General features: G+C 44.4%; 1 protein-coding gene across 6 annotated transcripts in view; it reads left to right on the forward strand.

Moving 5' to 3' along the window:
- Positions 1 to 14,587, forward strand: part of ttn.2 (titin, tandem duplicate 2) — a 184,200-nt gene that overhangs the window by 155,041 nt on the left and 14,572 nt on the right. For all 6 annotated transcript variants that reach the window (XM_037975998.1, XM_037975999.1, XM_037976000.1 and 3 more), the window contains 23 exons: positions 34 to 330; positions 497 to 1,084; positions 1,173 to 1,475; positions 1,569 to 1,865; positions 2,036 to 2,323; positions 2,416 to 2,715; positions 2,811 to 2,962; positions 3,046 to 3,196; positions 3,299 to 3,598; positions 3,826 to 5,592; positions 5,836 to 6,129; positions 6,243 to 6,530; positions 6,621 to 6,920; positions 7,065 to 7,399; positions 7,498 to 9,229; positions 9,326 to 9,628; positions 9,791 to 10,102; positions 11,065 to 11,355; positions 11,935 to 12,234; positions 12,542 to 12,683; positions 12,771 to 12,934; positions 13,014 to 13,316; positions 14,286 to 14,567. In XM_037975998.1, coding sequence (XP_037831926.1) covers positions 34 to 330; positions 497 to 1,084; positions 1,173 to 1,475; positions 1,569 to 1,865; positions 2,036 to 2,323; positions 2,416 to 2,715; positions 2,811 to 2,962; positions 3,046 to 3,196; positions 3,299 to 3,598; positions 3,826 to 5,592; positions 5,836 to 6,129; positions 6,243 to 6,530; positions 6,621 to 6,920; positions 7,065 to 7,399; positions 7,498 to 9,229; positions 9,326 to 9,628; positions 9,791 to 10,102; positions 11,065 to 11,355; positions 11,935 to 12,234; positions 12,542 to 12,683; positions 12,771 to 12,934; positions 13,014 to 13,316; positions 14,286 to 14,567 — 9,489 coding nt within the window. The remainder of the gene's footprint in view (positions 1 to 33; positions 331 to 496; positions 1,085 to 1,172; positions 1,476 to 1,568; positions 1,866 to 2,035; positions 2,324 to 2,415; positions 2,716 to 2,810; positions 2,963 to 3,045; positions 3,197 to 3,298; positions 3,599 to 3,825; positions 5,593 to 5,835; positions 6,130 to 6,242; positions 6,531 to 6,620; positions 6,921 to 7,064; positions 7,400 to 7,497; positions 9,230 to 9,325; positions 9,629 to 9,790; positions 10,103 to 11,064; positions 11,356 to 11,934; positions 12,235 to 12,541; positions 12,684 to 12,770; positions 12,935 to 13,013; positions 13,317 to 14,285; positions 14,568 to 14,587) is intronic.

Genomic DNA, 14,587 nt, shown 5'->3' on the forward strand with positions numbered 1-14,587 from the left:
GGTTTTTCCAATAAAACACTTTTCTTTCTCCAGAAAAACCAAGCCCTCCACCAAAGCTAGGAGTAACTGATGTCAGCAAAGATAGTGTGTCATTGGCCTGGGCTAAACCAGAACAAGATGGAGGAAGCAGAATTACTGGCTACCTAGTTGAAGCTTTGGAGAAAGATCAGGAGAAGTGGGTAAAGTGTGGTGTCACCAAGTTCACCCACTTCACAGTGTCTGGCCTGAGGGAAAAAGCAGAGTATTTCTTCAGAGTCAGAGCTGAGAACCACGCTGGACTCAGTGACTTTAAGGAGATGGTTACTCCTGTTATGGTCAAAGACCAGCTTGGTAAGTTAAAACCAATCAAGGTTCAGATTCACTATTTTAATTAATGAAGGCTAAGTCGAAATATAACCATATACTGAACTAAATTCTGTATAAATAGAACAATCCAGTTAAAATCAAAGCATAAAACTATTTCCTTCTTTGACTTTTCTACACATTTTTTCCCTAGAACCTCCTGAGGTAAACATGAAGGACTTCCCCTACAACACAGTGTATGTCAGAGCTGGCTCCACCCTCAAGTGTGAGATTCCGCTGACAGGCCGGCCCATGCCTAAAGTCTCTCTTTCCAAGGATAATGTGCTGCTCAAGTCAACAATGAGGTTCAACTCTGAAGTTACTCCTGACAGCATCAAAATCACTCTGCGTGAGAGTGTTGCTGGAGACTCAGGACGCTATGACATCACTGCCTCCAACTCCAGTGGAACCACCAAATCCTATATCAAAATTGTGGTTCTAGATAGACCAAGTGCTCCACTTGGACCTGTAGAACTGTTTGATGTCACAGAGGACAGTGTAAGTCTGACATGGCTTCCACCAGCATATGATGGCGGCAGCCCCATCACTAACTACATTGTTCAAAAGAGAGAAACAACTACAGCCAACTGGATGGATGTCTCCTCTGCTGTGGCCCGCTGCACCATGAAGATCATGAAGCTGACCACTGGGCTGGAGTACCAGTTCAGAATCAGGGCTGAAAACAAATATGGAATCAGTGAACACATTGACTCACCAGCTGTTACCGTCAACCTTCCATACAGTAAGGACTGTTTGTTTTGTTCTTATTTTCAAATGTAATATTTTAATATCCAGTTTTTACTATAAACAATCTGCTTGTTTTCCACCAGCGACTCCAGATGCTCCATCAACTCCAGAAATCACTGCTGTAACCAGGGAGACCATCACATTAGCCTGGAAGGAGCCTAAATCAGATGGAGGAAGTCACGTGTTTGGCTACCATCTCCAGATGAAAGACAAGAACAGCATCCTGTGGCAGAGAGTTAACAGAACTGTAATCCGTGCTACGCACTTCAAGGTCACCACCATCAACGCTGGACTCATTTATGAGTTCAAGGTGGCTGCAGAGAATGCTGCTGGACTGAGTGCTTTCAGCAAAGTTTCAGATGCTGTGCTGGCCATAGATGCTTGTGGTGAGTGCAAAATCCAACTTCTGTTAAATCCAGAAAAACAGATTCTTGTTGGGAAAAGTACCTTCATTATTTCTTCATTGTTTTATTCTTTAGAGCCACCTATCAACCTGCGCATCAGTGACATCACCAAAAACTCCATTAGCCTGGCCTGGGAGAAACCCAACTATGATGGTGGATCCCCCATCACTGGTTACATCATCGAGAAGAAAGAAGTTGTTGGTGCCAAGTGGTCCAAAGCCAACCTGACCAATGTCTCTGACACACGCTTCATTGTGACTGGCCTTACCCAGAACGAGACATATGAGTTCAGAGTTATGGCCAAGAATGCAGTTGGCTCAGTCAGCAACCCGTCCATGACAGCTGGACCAGCCACCTGTGTGGACACCTACGGTAGACATTTCCTTCCAGTCTTAAAATAATTTTAAATATAGCTCATGACTTCATTGTTCTGTACATTAATCTTTATACTTTAGTCTTTTTTCCACTTTGTGAGTTGACACCTCTTCTGTTTCTAGATCCTGACATTCATATATCAATAAACCTGTTTGTTTATCTCCCAGGTGCACCAGAGGTTGAAATTCCTCAGGAGTACCTTAATGAGGTCAAATACCATGCTGGCTCTGATGTGGAACTCAAATTTAATATCTCAGCCAAACCTGCCCCAACCATTGAGTGGTTTAAAGATGGCAGAGAACTGAAGCCCACTGCTCAGCTCTCTTTTAAACACACATTTGAGTTCACCAGTATATTTATGAAGGAGACTACTCGCCTGAACTCTGGGACGTATGAGGTCAAAGTGAAGAACTCTCTGGGATCTGCGTGTGGCATTGTCAGGCTGCTCATTCAAGGTATCAGATATTTTCTAAAAGATTAAGACAGTCATTTGGCATTGTCACACATGTATCTCTGATGTGCATAAATGTTTCGCTTCCTTAATTAGACAAGCCAGGACCTCCTGCTGGAGAAATCCAGTTCAAGAAGGTGACAGCTGACAACATCACCATCATGTGGTCTCCACCTGCCGATGAGGGGGGTGCTATGGTAACTCATTACATCGTAGAGAAGAGGGAGACCAGCAGAGTCATGTGGTCCATTGTGTCAGAGAAACTCGCGGACTGCATCATAAACGTACCCAGACTTATCCAGGGTAACGAATACATCTTCAGAGTCCGTGGAGTCAACAAGTATGGCATCGGAGACCCACTAGAGTCGGATCCCATTATTGCCAAGAACCCATTTGGTACCAAAACACACTACAGACATTATTATTTGATGCAATAGAAGAAACAGAATATTTTTTCTAAACTGGTATTTTATTTTATTTTTTTTGTGTAGTTCCTCCCAGTGAGCCATCCAGGCCTAAAGTTACCATGATCACAAAGTCCACAATGACAGTGATTTGGGAAAGACCAGCACTAGATGGAGGCAGCGATATTGATGGTTATTACCTTGAGAAAAGGGAGAAGAAGAGTCTGCAATGGTTTAAGGTTTGTTTAAAGAATATGTATCGTTTAAAGCCAAACTGATGATTATTTTGTGCGTGCGTCAAAATATCTTTTGTTTTGTCCAGGTGGTGAAGGGCTCCATCAGAGACACTAGGCAGAAAGTCAGCAACTTGACAGAGAACAATGAGTACCAATTCAGGGTTTGTGCTGTCAACAAGGCTGGTGCAGGAAACTACTCTGAGGCCTCTGACCTTTACAAGGCCTATGACCCCATTGGTACATCAGACATGTTCACTTAGCATCACTTTTTCAGCCTTTTTACCTGTGAAGGTGTTCATGAGCAGTCACTGAGATTATTTATCCTCTTGTCTCCTCCAGATCTGCCTGGTGAACCCTCCAAACTGCGTGTGGTGGACTCCACAAGGACCTCCATCACTCTGGGCTGGGAGAAGCCGGTATATGATGGTGGCAGTGAAATCACACACTACATACTGGAACAGATGAATGCAGAGGACAAAGAATGGGTGATCATCAACCCACAGGTCAAGATGTGCGAGTATGTGGTGTCTCACCTCAAACCTGGCACTTATTACTACTTCAGGGTCTCTGCTGTGAATTGTAAGGGTAAAGGAGAGGACATCAAGATGTACCAGCCTGTACAAGCCAAAGACATTTTAGGTATGAATTTAATTTAATTTATTTTAATTTGATTTAATTGATTTTTTACTAAGATTCAAAAATAGAAAGCTATTTTAAAATTAAAACACAATTCTTGAGATTTGTAAACTTGAATATTGATGCTGTGCCAAGTAATTTAGTTTTCCTGGTGTTTTATCATTTTAATTTATTTCCCAACTCTTTTAATATTAATATTTTGTGTTTGTGTTTCTTTTTTTGTGCAACAGAGGAGGCTGACTTGGACTTGGATGTATCTATGACAACTCAGTACACAGCTCGGGCTGGCCGTGATATCGAAGTGTTTATCCCTCTAAAGGGACGCCCAGCTCCAAATGTCACCTGGCGCCGTGGCGATCGCAACATGGCTAGTGACAACCGCTACACCATCAGCAGCACTGAGAGATCCACTACACTCCTCATCCCAAAAGTCACCCGCGATGACTGTGGAAAGTATGTGCTGGAGATAGAGAATGGTGTAGGAGAACCCAAGGTAATCACAGTTTCCCTAAAAGTTCTCGACAGTCCATCCTCTTGCCAGAAACTTATAGTTAAGAATGTGACAAGAGGACAGTTGACCCTCAGCTGGGAAGCTCCTCTCATTGAAGGTGGATCTCCTGTCACTAATTACATTGTGGAGAAGAAGGCTTCCACCATGAAAGCTTTCCAGGTAATCACTGTAGAGTGCCTGAACACCTCTTACAAGGTGTCAGGCTTGGAGGAGGATGTAGCTTACTTCTTCCAGGTGTCAGCTGAAAATGAGTTTGGTGTGGGTGACCCCTGTGAGACCACTGAGCCTGTTAGAGCAACAGAAACTCCAGGAGGCGTCAAAGACCTGGCAATGGGGGACTCTACAAAGAACTCTGTTACCCTGCAGTGGACCCGACCCGACCATGATGGAGGCAGCCACATCACTGAGTACATAATTGAAAAGAGAAGCCTGGAAGAAGTCAATTGGAGTTTAGGTGCCACATGCAAGCGCTGCACTTGTGAGGTGACAGGACTCAAGGAGAATACTATCCTGGATTTCAGAGTATTTGCCAAGAATGAGAAAGGCAGAAGTGACTTCTCCCAGATTGGTCCAATCACAGTGATGGACTTCATTATTCCCCCTGAAGCAATCCTCAATGATTACCCCAACGGAGAGCTTGCTGTTCGTATTGGTCAGAACATCCACATCGAGCTGCCATTCAAGGGTAAACCAAGACCTGCAATCAGCTGGCTGAAGGATAACTTTCCTCTCAAAGAAAGTGAAAAGATTCGCTTCAGGACCACTGACAACAAGACTGCAGTCACAGTCAGAGGAGCCAAAAAAGAGAATGCTGGCCAGTACACCTTAGTTTTAGACAACAGAATTGTCAAGAACTACTTTGATATCAATGTGATTACCCTGGGACCTCCATCAGTGCCTGTTGGTCCTATTCGCTTTGATGAGATAAAAGCTCAGAGTATCATCATCTCCTGGGATGAACCAAAGGAGAATGGAGGCGGTGAGATTACCTGCTACAGTGTGGAGAAACGTGAAACCTCCCAGGCCAACTGGAAAATGATCTGTTCCAGTGTTGTCAGGACCAGCTTCAAGATCCCCAACCTGGTCAAGGGAACCCAGTACCAGTTCAGAGTCCGTGCAGAAAACAAGTATGGAGTTAGTGAGCCACTCAACTCATCAGACATAATTGCCCAGCACCAGTATAAAGCTCCAGGCCCACCAGGAAAGCCAGTATCCTACAACATCACCAGCGATGGTATAACCATTAAGTGGGAAGCCCCAGACTTTGATGGAGGTTCCCCCATTTTGGGTTATCATGTTGAGAAGAAGGACAGGAATAGCCTGTTGTGGCAGAAGGTGAACTCCACTCTCATTTCCAACAAAGAGTACAGGATCATTGGTCTCTTGGAGGGTTTGGAGTACTCCTTTAGAGTCTATGCTGAGAACAACGCTGGAATCAGCCCTGTCAGTGAACAGAGCAAACATGCTCGTGCCATTTCCCCTGTTGGTAAGTATTACTTTTATATATATTTTAAAATAACTATGTATTTTTTGTAGCTTGAGTTCTTTAAATCCTGTCCTGCTCTGATAAAAAAAAGCAGTAGGTATGGGTTAGAGTTACATAAAAGCATGTCAAGTAGAGAATGACAGTAATCAAAGGATAATAGTCAATATTTTAGGTATTAGGTCATATTAATTACATCATACCCAAGTCCTATGGATTATGATCTTTCTTTCTCATCTGAATTAGATCCACCTGGCACACCTGTCTGCATTGATGTAACCAGAGACTCAGTTTCCCTACAATGGGACATTCCCAAGAGAGACGGTGGCAGCAAAGTTGTGGCATACAGTGTGGAAAGGCGTCAAGGCAGAGGCAAATGGCTACGATGCAATTTTACTGATATCAGTGAGACCCAGTTCACTGTGACCGGTCTATCCCCTGGAGACAGATTTGAGTTCAGAGTGATTGCCAGGAATGCTGTTGGCACCATCAGTCCACCATCTAACTCCTCTGGATACATCATGACCAAGGATGAAAGCAGTAAGCTTGTTATCTTATAAGAAATGTACAAATTTAACACATTTAAAATAGTTTAATTTAGTTCCTGTGTTTTTTGTTGTTGATCTTTAAGTTTTTGTTTTTTGTGCAATCAGTTGCTCCTGAAATTGAGTGGTCTCCAGACCAGGTGCTCACCCTGAAGGCTGGAGAGAATGTTCGGCTCAGTTGCACCATCACTGGACGCCCACTCCCTCAGATTGTGTGGTACAAGGATGGCAAAGAGATTGATAAGAGGACAATGATTGACATCGAGATCACCACTGGCATTGGCACCAGCAGTTTGTTTATCCGTGATGCTGACAGGAACCACCGTGGAATGTACACGGTGGAAGCCAAGAACAGCTCCGGCACCAGGAAAGCAGACGTTAACGTCAGAGTGCAAGGTGGGTAAACAGAGACTCCTGGGTCTCACTTTCAGTTCCAGACCTCTAAATGTATTCAACTTATAACCTCTGAAACCTCTGCTTGCACAGATACTCCTGGACCTGTTGAAGGTCCAATCCGTTTCACCGGCATCACGGCTGACAAATGCACTGTATGGTGGAACCCACCAGAAAATGATGGCTGTGCTGCCATCACCCACTATGTGGTCGAGAAGAGGGAGACATCCAGGATCTCCTGGGCCCTGGTCACATCCAAGTGCGAAGCTTGTTCATACAATGCCACCAACCTCATCAAGGGCAATGAGTACCAGTTCAGAATCTCTGCTGTCAACAAGTTTGGTGTGGGCAAACCACTAGACTCTGATTCAGTCATTGCACGAATGCAGTACAGTAAGTTAATTAACTCCTAACACTTTCTGTCAGACATCTTCGCCAGACCTTTAGACTTCAGTTCTTTTTAACTATCTTTTTTTATTAAGCAGAACCCAAAAACATCCTTTGTAACTTACATGTTTTTTCTGTTCTGCCCCTCAGCTGTGCCTGATGCACCTGGTACTCCCGATGCCACTCATGTGACAGGTGACAGTATCACCTTGTGCTGGACCAGGCCGCGATCGGATGGAGGCAATGAGATCAAACATTACGTTCTAGAAAGGAGAGAGAAGAAGAGCCTTCGCTGGGTGAGGGTCTCCTCCAAGAGACCCATAACAGAGTTGAGGCACCGTGTGACCAACCTCACTGAGGGCAACGAGTACGAGTTCCGCGTCATGGCTGAAAATGGCGCTGGTGTCGGACCAGCCAGCAGCACCTCCAGACTCTTCAAATGCAGAGAGCCAACCAGTGCTCCCAGTGCCCCCACTGTGATCAAGGTTGGATAACATTTATGCATGTTAAGACATAGCAAAGATGAGAATAATAAAAACACACTTATTGGTTTACGTTACTAACAACGTTTTCTCTCAAACAGGTCATTGACTCCACAAAGTCTTCTGTCACCTTGAAATGGACAAAGCCTGTGTTTGACGGTGGCATGGAAATTATTGGCTACAACATCGATATGTGCAAGGCCAGTTTGGAGGAGTGGCACAGAGTCAACAGTCAAATTTGTATCCACAACACGTACACTGCAAAGGGTCTGGTACCTGGAGAGCTCTATAAGTTCAGGGTCAGTGCTGTAAATGGATCTGGACAGGGTGAAGCTTCAGTTATGCCACACCCAGTTCAGGCTCTGGACAGACTTACATCTCCAGAGATTGACATTGATGCCAACTTCAAGCAAACTCACACTGTGAAGAATGGAGGCACCGTCTCTCTTCATATTGCTTTCTGGGGAAAACCTGCTCCCCTTGCCACCTGGTCTAAAGTAGATGGTGAGCTCCCTGTTATGGCAGATGTGAACACCACAGATACCTTTTCCACTCTAACTATAGAAGGTTGCACCAGGTATGAGGCAGGTAAATACACCCTGTCCCTGGAGAACAACAGTGGACATAAGTCCATCACATTCACTGTTAAAGTTCTGGACACTCCTGGACCTCCAGGAGCAATCTCCTTCAAAGATGTTACTTGTGGGGCCTTGACATTGATGTGGGATGCTCCATCTAATGATGGTGGAGCTCGAATCCACCACTATATTGTTGACAAGCGTGAGGCAAGCCGCCTTGCCTGGCAGGAGGTCAGCAGCAAGAGCTCCCGTCAGACGGTAAGAGTCACAGGACTGGATATTGGTGTGCCATACTTGTTCAGAGTGACTGCTGTTAACCAGTATGGCCAGGGAGAACCTCATGAAACGACAGAGCCCATCACTGCCACAGAAGAACCTGCACCACCCAAAAGATTAGATGTTGTAGACACTACTAGCTCCACAGCCTCCCTGGTGTGGCTGAAACCCGACCATGATGGAGGCAGCCGGATCAGAGGCTACATTGTTGAATTCAGAGCAACAGGTACTGACCGCTGGATCATGTATGGAGAGGCAAAGCTGCAGAAGATGCTGGTTGAAGGTCTGAGTGAGAACACAGAGTATGACTTCAGGGTCAAGGCCAAGAATGATGCTGGAATCAGTGAGCCTCAGGGTACTTTCAGCTCAGTGGTCATTAAGGAGCCTCGTATTGAACCAACTGCTGACCTCAGCAGCATCACCAACCAGCTCATTACCTGTAAGATCTCCAACACCTTCACAATTGACATCCCCATAAGTGGTAGGCCTGCACCCAAGGTTACATGGAAACTGGAGGAGATGAAGCTGAAGGAGACTGACAGGGTCTTGATCAGAACCTCAAAGGAGAGAACCACACTGATTGTGAGAGACAGCAAGAGAAACGACAGTGGCAAGTATTATCTGATCCTGGAGAACGCTGCTGCTGTGAAGACTTTCACGGTGACGGTGGTCATTGTCGGCAGACCTAGCCCACCCACAGGCCCCTTGGAGGTTTCTGGAATCTCATCAGAAACCTGCACTCTGTCCTGGTCTGAGCCAGCAGATGATGGTGGAACTGAAATCACCAACTACATCGTTGAAAAGCGCGAGTCTGGCTCCGCTTCCTGGCAGGTGGTTAACTCCAGTGTGCAACGAACCACAATCAAAGTGACTCACCTCACCAAATACATGGAGTACACCTTCAGAGTGTGTGCTGAGAACAAGTTTGGAGTCAGCAAGTCCATCGAGTCCTCTGCTGTTGTGATTGAGCATCCATTTAGTAAGTTCTGTCCAAAAGTCAAAAGCAGCACAAGTCCTGCCTGGTTTAACATATGCGAACATGATTCATATTCTCACCTCTTCTTAACTTCCACAGTTCCTCCAAGTCCTCCAACTCGTCCAGATGTGGTCTCTGTGTCAGCCAATGCCATCAGCATCAAGTGGGATGTCCCGTATGCTGATGGTGGTAGCAAAGTGACAGGCTACTGGATTGAGAAGAAGGAGAGGAACACAATCTTGTGGGTGAGGGAAAACAAGCTGCCCTGCCTGGAGTGCCATTACAAGGTGTCCAACTTGATCGAAGGCCTGGAGTATCAGTTCAGGGTGTATGCCATGAACATCGCTGGACTCAGCAAGGCCAGTGAAGCCTCTAGACCGGTAGTGGCACTCAATCCTGTTGGTAAGGGAAACATTGATGTCTTAAACACCTAAAAAGTACAATTCCTTCCACAAATCATTTCATTCATTTAACTAGGACCTTAACAATACATAAGTTGAGGTAAAAAGGTGTGGTTAAAGTCATGTTGCAGTGCATAATAAAACCCTTCCTCTTCTGATTTAGATCCTCCTGGTAAACCTGAGATTACGGATATCAGCCGCTCATCCATTTCATTATGCTGGACCGTGCCCTTCAATGATGGCGGCAGTAGGATTGTTGGTTACATTGTGGAGAAAAAAGTCTACAGCACAGATGAGTGGGATGACAACCGCTGGCTGAAGTGCAACTACACTACAATCACAGAGAACTACTTCACAGTCACAAACCTGGGAGAGGGAGAGACCTACGAGTACCGGGTCATTGCCAAGAACGCTGCTGGGGTCCACAGTGTGCCCTCTGAGTCCACTGGACCAGTCACATGCAAGGACGAATACTGTACGTTCAAAAATTACCGTCTGCTTTTATAATTTAGATTTTATTTTATAATAATAGAGACAATATGTTTTAATAACAGTGAATTAACTGTAACAGAACTGTCAGCCTAAAATATATAGGGAATACAGACACTGTACAGTTCTTACACATGAAGGATTGCCTCATGGTTGGCCAAAGAGACCAAGACAGGATAGGTCAGAGGTCAACTGAAGACTCTTCAGCTCAGCCACCACTTTTGAGAAATACAGGAAATATTTGTGCTGTTGTTTATTTCTTAGTTATTATTTCATGATAGTTTTTGACTGTGGCTCGCAGTCAAAGTATTCATGAGTCATCAGGTGATCTGGTCCTTATATTGGGTTTTTTATTTATGTGTACAGATAGCTGGTAAACATTGTGCTGAAGCCATTTAAAAAAACCTAAGAAACATGGCAGCATAATTTTGTTCAATGATGAAGTGTATATCTATTTGAAACAGAGGTTATAAACAGCAGATGCTTAGTGCCAAAGGCCTCCAGTGAAAACAGAGCAGTTGACTTTGAGTTGCTGCAGTCTTAGAGAAAACTTTAAAGGAGCACAGATACTGCCACAACTTTCAAATATGGATTCAGGGACACCAACAGATGACAAAAAAAACACCGTCACCATCATGTAGCTCTGCTACGATGACTCTGGAACATCCTCACCACCAGTTAGGGTCAAAACCTGATGTAAAATAATGATTAAGAAAATAAACAAGCTACTATTTACTGCTTTTCTCAAAACATCTTCAATCTTTCTGGCAGCCGAGCTGGACATATCTCTGATTTAACTCTGATCTTTCTAGTTTCAGTTTTGTTGTCCGATTTTCATAAGAGTTATGTGATTCATGTACTGCATGTACAAAGAAGGTCTTAATTATAAACCATCCAGTATTCAGATTCTGTGAACTTACTCTTTTAAACTTTTCCTATTTGTTGCAGCTCCTCCAAGAGCTGAGCTGGACAGCAAGCTGGTAGGTGAGACCGTCACCGTCATGGCTGGCTCCGACTTGGTCCTGGACGGCGCTGTGGGTGGAAAACCAGAACCAACGGTCTACTGGTCAAAGGGCGACAAGATCTTAGATCTTGGTGAGAAATACTCGCTGACGTACACCTCCACCAGAGCCATGGCTGTCATCAAGAACTGTGACAGATACGATACAGGAAGATACATCCTCACAGTGAAGAACGCCAGCGGAATAAAGACTGCAAATGTCAACGTGAAAGTTCTGGGTGAGCCGCCATCAAACAACATTCAGGCTGACATGAAGATTAACGAGAGAAGTTACATCCGTGAAAACTGAAATCTGTTGAAGAGCGAATTGGTCAAGTTAAAACAAACAGAAGAGAAGCTAAAATTAGCAAAGCAGTAACTAAAAGCTAAACTTAACAAAAGCTCAAATTAAATGTTGCAGAACTGTAGATAAAGGCCAAAATTTGCAAAACTGTAGCTAAGAGACAAAATTAACAGAACAATGGCATAAAATGACAGATGCAAAACTGTAATTAAAAGTTAAAACTACTAAAACAGTAGTAATTAGAGCTGGTCCGTTTGACTCTGGGGCTCTGAAGCCAGTCTCATGTCTTGGAGCAGACTGCTCTCTGGGTGTCGGGGCTCGTCTTAAATGTCTGGGATCACATGACTGATGACGTTTGACGCTTGTTAAAATAACACAAAGTATGTGGAAGTAGTTTGATTGTAAAAAAAAAAAACATACAGAAGAAACTATAAACATGATAACAATAGTGGAATTATTTAATATATAAAATATCTGAAGAAAGCAAATGTAACTGTTGTTTGTTGCCTCTCAGACACTCCCGGACCGCCGGCTGATAAGATCGTGATCAGCAGAGTAACGGAGGAGAAGTGCACAGTTGCCTGGAAGATTCCCTACGAGGACGGCGGAGACATCGTCAGCCATTACATCGTGGAGCGCCGTGAGACCAGCCGCCTCAACTGGGTGATCATGGAGACGGAGTGCAAGTCTCTGTCGTGTGTCAGCAGCAGGCTGATCAAAAACAACGAGTACATCTTCAGAGTCAGAGGAGTCAACAAATTCGGACCTGGAGTTCCTTTGGAGTCTGAGCCGATCATCGCCAGGAACGCCTACAGTAAGCTGCTGCAGTATTTCTTGAAGAAATGCATGTCGTCTGCTGCCTTTCATGCCAGAGTTTTAGACTAAGATCATGTGATGATGAGAAGTGACAGTTGTAGTCATTTTGATCATACTTTGAAAAGAAGGTCATGTGTGATCTCATGCAACTTCACAGAATCTCACCCAATCTGTTAGCGCTTGTAGTATGTGTTGGATGACCTTATCTGCAGATTTTTGTAAAATTGGATTGGATTGGCTCTAAAAGTTAACATGCTTTGGGAACAGTTTCTCTAAGTTTTGACTGCCATTCCCATCATTCCCAGCTGTTCCATCCCAGCCGGGCACTCCCGAGGCCACGGCTGTAGCAAAGGAGCACATCATCATTGAATGGCTGAAGCCTGAAAGCGACGGAGGAAATGAGATCAAAACCTACATCGTGGAAAAACGGGAGAAGAGCAGCACCAGGTCAGAACAGGTTCTAAAGGACTTGAACCAGTTGTCACCTGCCCACATTGGAAACGGTTGTAACTTGTGTGTCATTCATTAAACCAGATGGACTCGGGTGAACAAGACTTACACCATCTATGACACCCGTCTGAAGATCACTGGCTTGCTGGAAGGAAGCGAGTACCAGTTTAGAGTGACAGCTGTCAATGCTGCAGGAGACAGCCAGCCGAGTGACGCCACACCTTACATTCTCTGTAGAGACCCCACATGTGAGATCTTTTCTTGTTCCTCTCATTACTAACTCCAAACTTTAAAGTTCCCAGTTAACAAAATATATGTGCTTATCAGATACCCCAGCTGCTCCATCAGTGCCTCGCATCTCTGACACCACCAAGCACAGCATCAGCATGACCTGGACCCGACCCATGTACGACGGTGGCTCTGACGTGTCCGGCTACGTGGTCGAGATCCTCGAGGAGGGCTCTGAACAGTGGTACCGTGCTACCACTAAGCCACTGAAGACCAACGAATACGTAGCCGCCGGCCTGGCAGCCAATAAGAAGTACAGGTTCAGAGTGGCTGCCATCAACAGCAGCGGCACCGGAGAGTTCAGTGAAGCCAGCGCAGAGATCGAGCCACTGGAGAGAGTTGGTGAGTCGGTGCTTCTGTTCATCATAAAAGCCTTAAACCTTGAGCTCAGTTTTTTCAGTTTCAAAATGAACTTGTTTTATTTAGATATAAGTTGTTTCCAACGCATAAATCGCACAATCCTTGTTCACAGTCGCCATCAAGATCGGGTCAGAGGTCCATGTGATGCATTCAGTGTAAAGAAATTTTAAAAAAAGCTGTAAATATTAATGCTTTTGTTCATTGGCTCACAACATAAACACTCTGCGGTGAACAGCAGACCAGTTGGACTTTGACTTTCTGCAGCCAGAAAAACACCACAACATTCAAATATTGATTCAGAGACACCAAAAACTATAAATAAATAAGAAGTCTGCTCCAACAATGCAAAGACCGTCAGCATCATTCACAACATCACTGATAGATTTCAGGAATTAGTCCTCACCCCCACGTAGCTGAGTATCTGTGCTACCAGTAAAAATAGTAACTAAAAATTAAACAGGAGCTAAAATATTTACTGCTGTTCTCAACACATCAGCATTCACGATGGCAGCCGACCTTTGACCCTTCTACTCCCAGTCTTGTTGAAGCACCAGCAATTTGTGTATTTATCAGCTAATCTGAGGCAAAATTTTCTATATTTTAAAAAAGATGAGCTTCGATAGTTTAATTTCCATGAGATAAAAAGCAGCCCAAAAAAAACCCTCTGAAACACCTTCAGAAAGTCTGCAGAACTGTTTGAAAGATTACAGGAAAATCTGGATCATTGGATGCAAAATATTAAGAAATGAAGGATGACTCAAAACATTTGCACAGAAATGTATTTGTAAAAATGTATTAACTGTTAAACAGGTCAATAATGTGAAGTAACTGCTGCCATGAAAAGTTCAGAATGGAAAGCAAATGTTTTTAATGACACTCCACTGGCAGCTCTTTGTTATTGTTAAATTCTGTATGATTAAAGTGGCCTCCTACTGTGCTCCATCTGTTTAGAAATGCCAGACCTGGAGCTGGCTGACGACCTGAAGAAAACCAAGTGTCTGCGGGCCGGGGGTACTCTGCGTCTGCTCGTGTTCGTCTCTGGTCGACCAACACCAGTGGTCGCCTGGAGAAAGACTGGCGTGGAGCTGCAGAGTCGTGGCTACATCGAGACCACTGACAGTTACACCGCACTCACTATGGAGAAGGTTAATCGCTATGACTCTGGCAAATATGTTGTGGAGGCAGAGAATCCAACTGGCAAGAAGACTGCCACCATCTTGGTTAAAGTCTATGGTATGTTCTCTGAAATTTAT

Source organism: Kryptolebias marmoratus, linkage group LG6 (genome assembly GCF_001649575.2).
Source record: "Kryptolebias marmoratus isolate JLee-2015 linkage group LG6, ASM164957v2, whole genome shotgun sequence".
Taxonomy (NCBI): domain Eukaryota; kingdom Metazoa; phylum Chordata; class Actinopteri; order Cyprinodontiformes; family Rivulidae; genus Kryptolebias; species Kryptolebias marmoratus.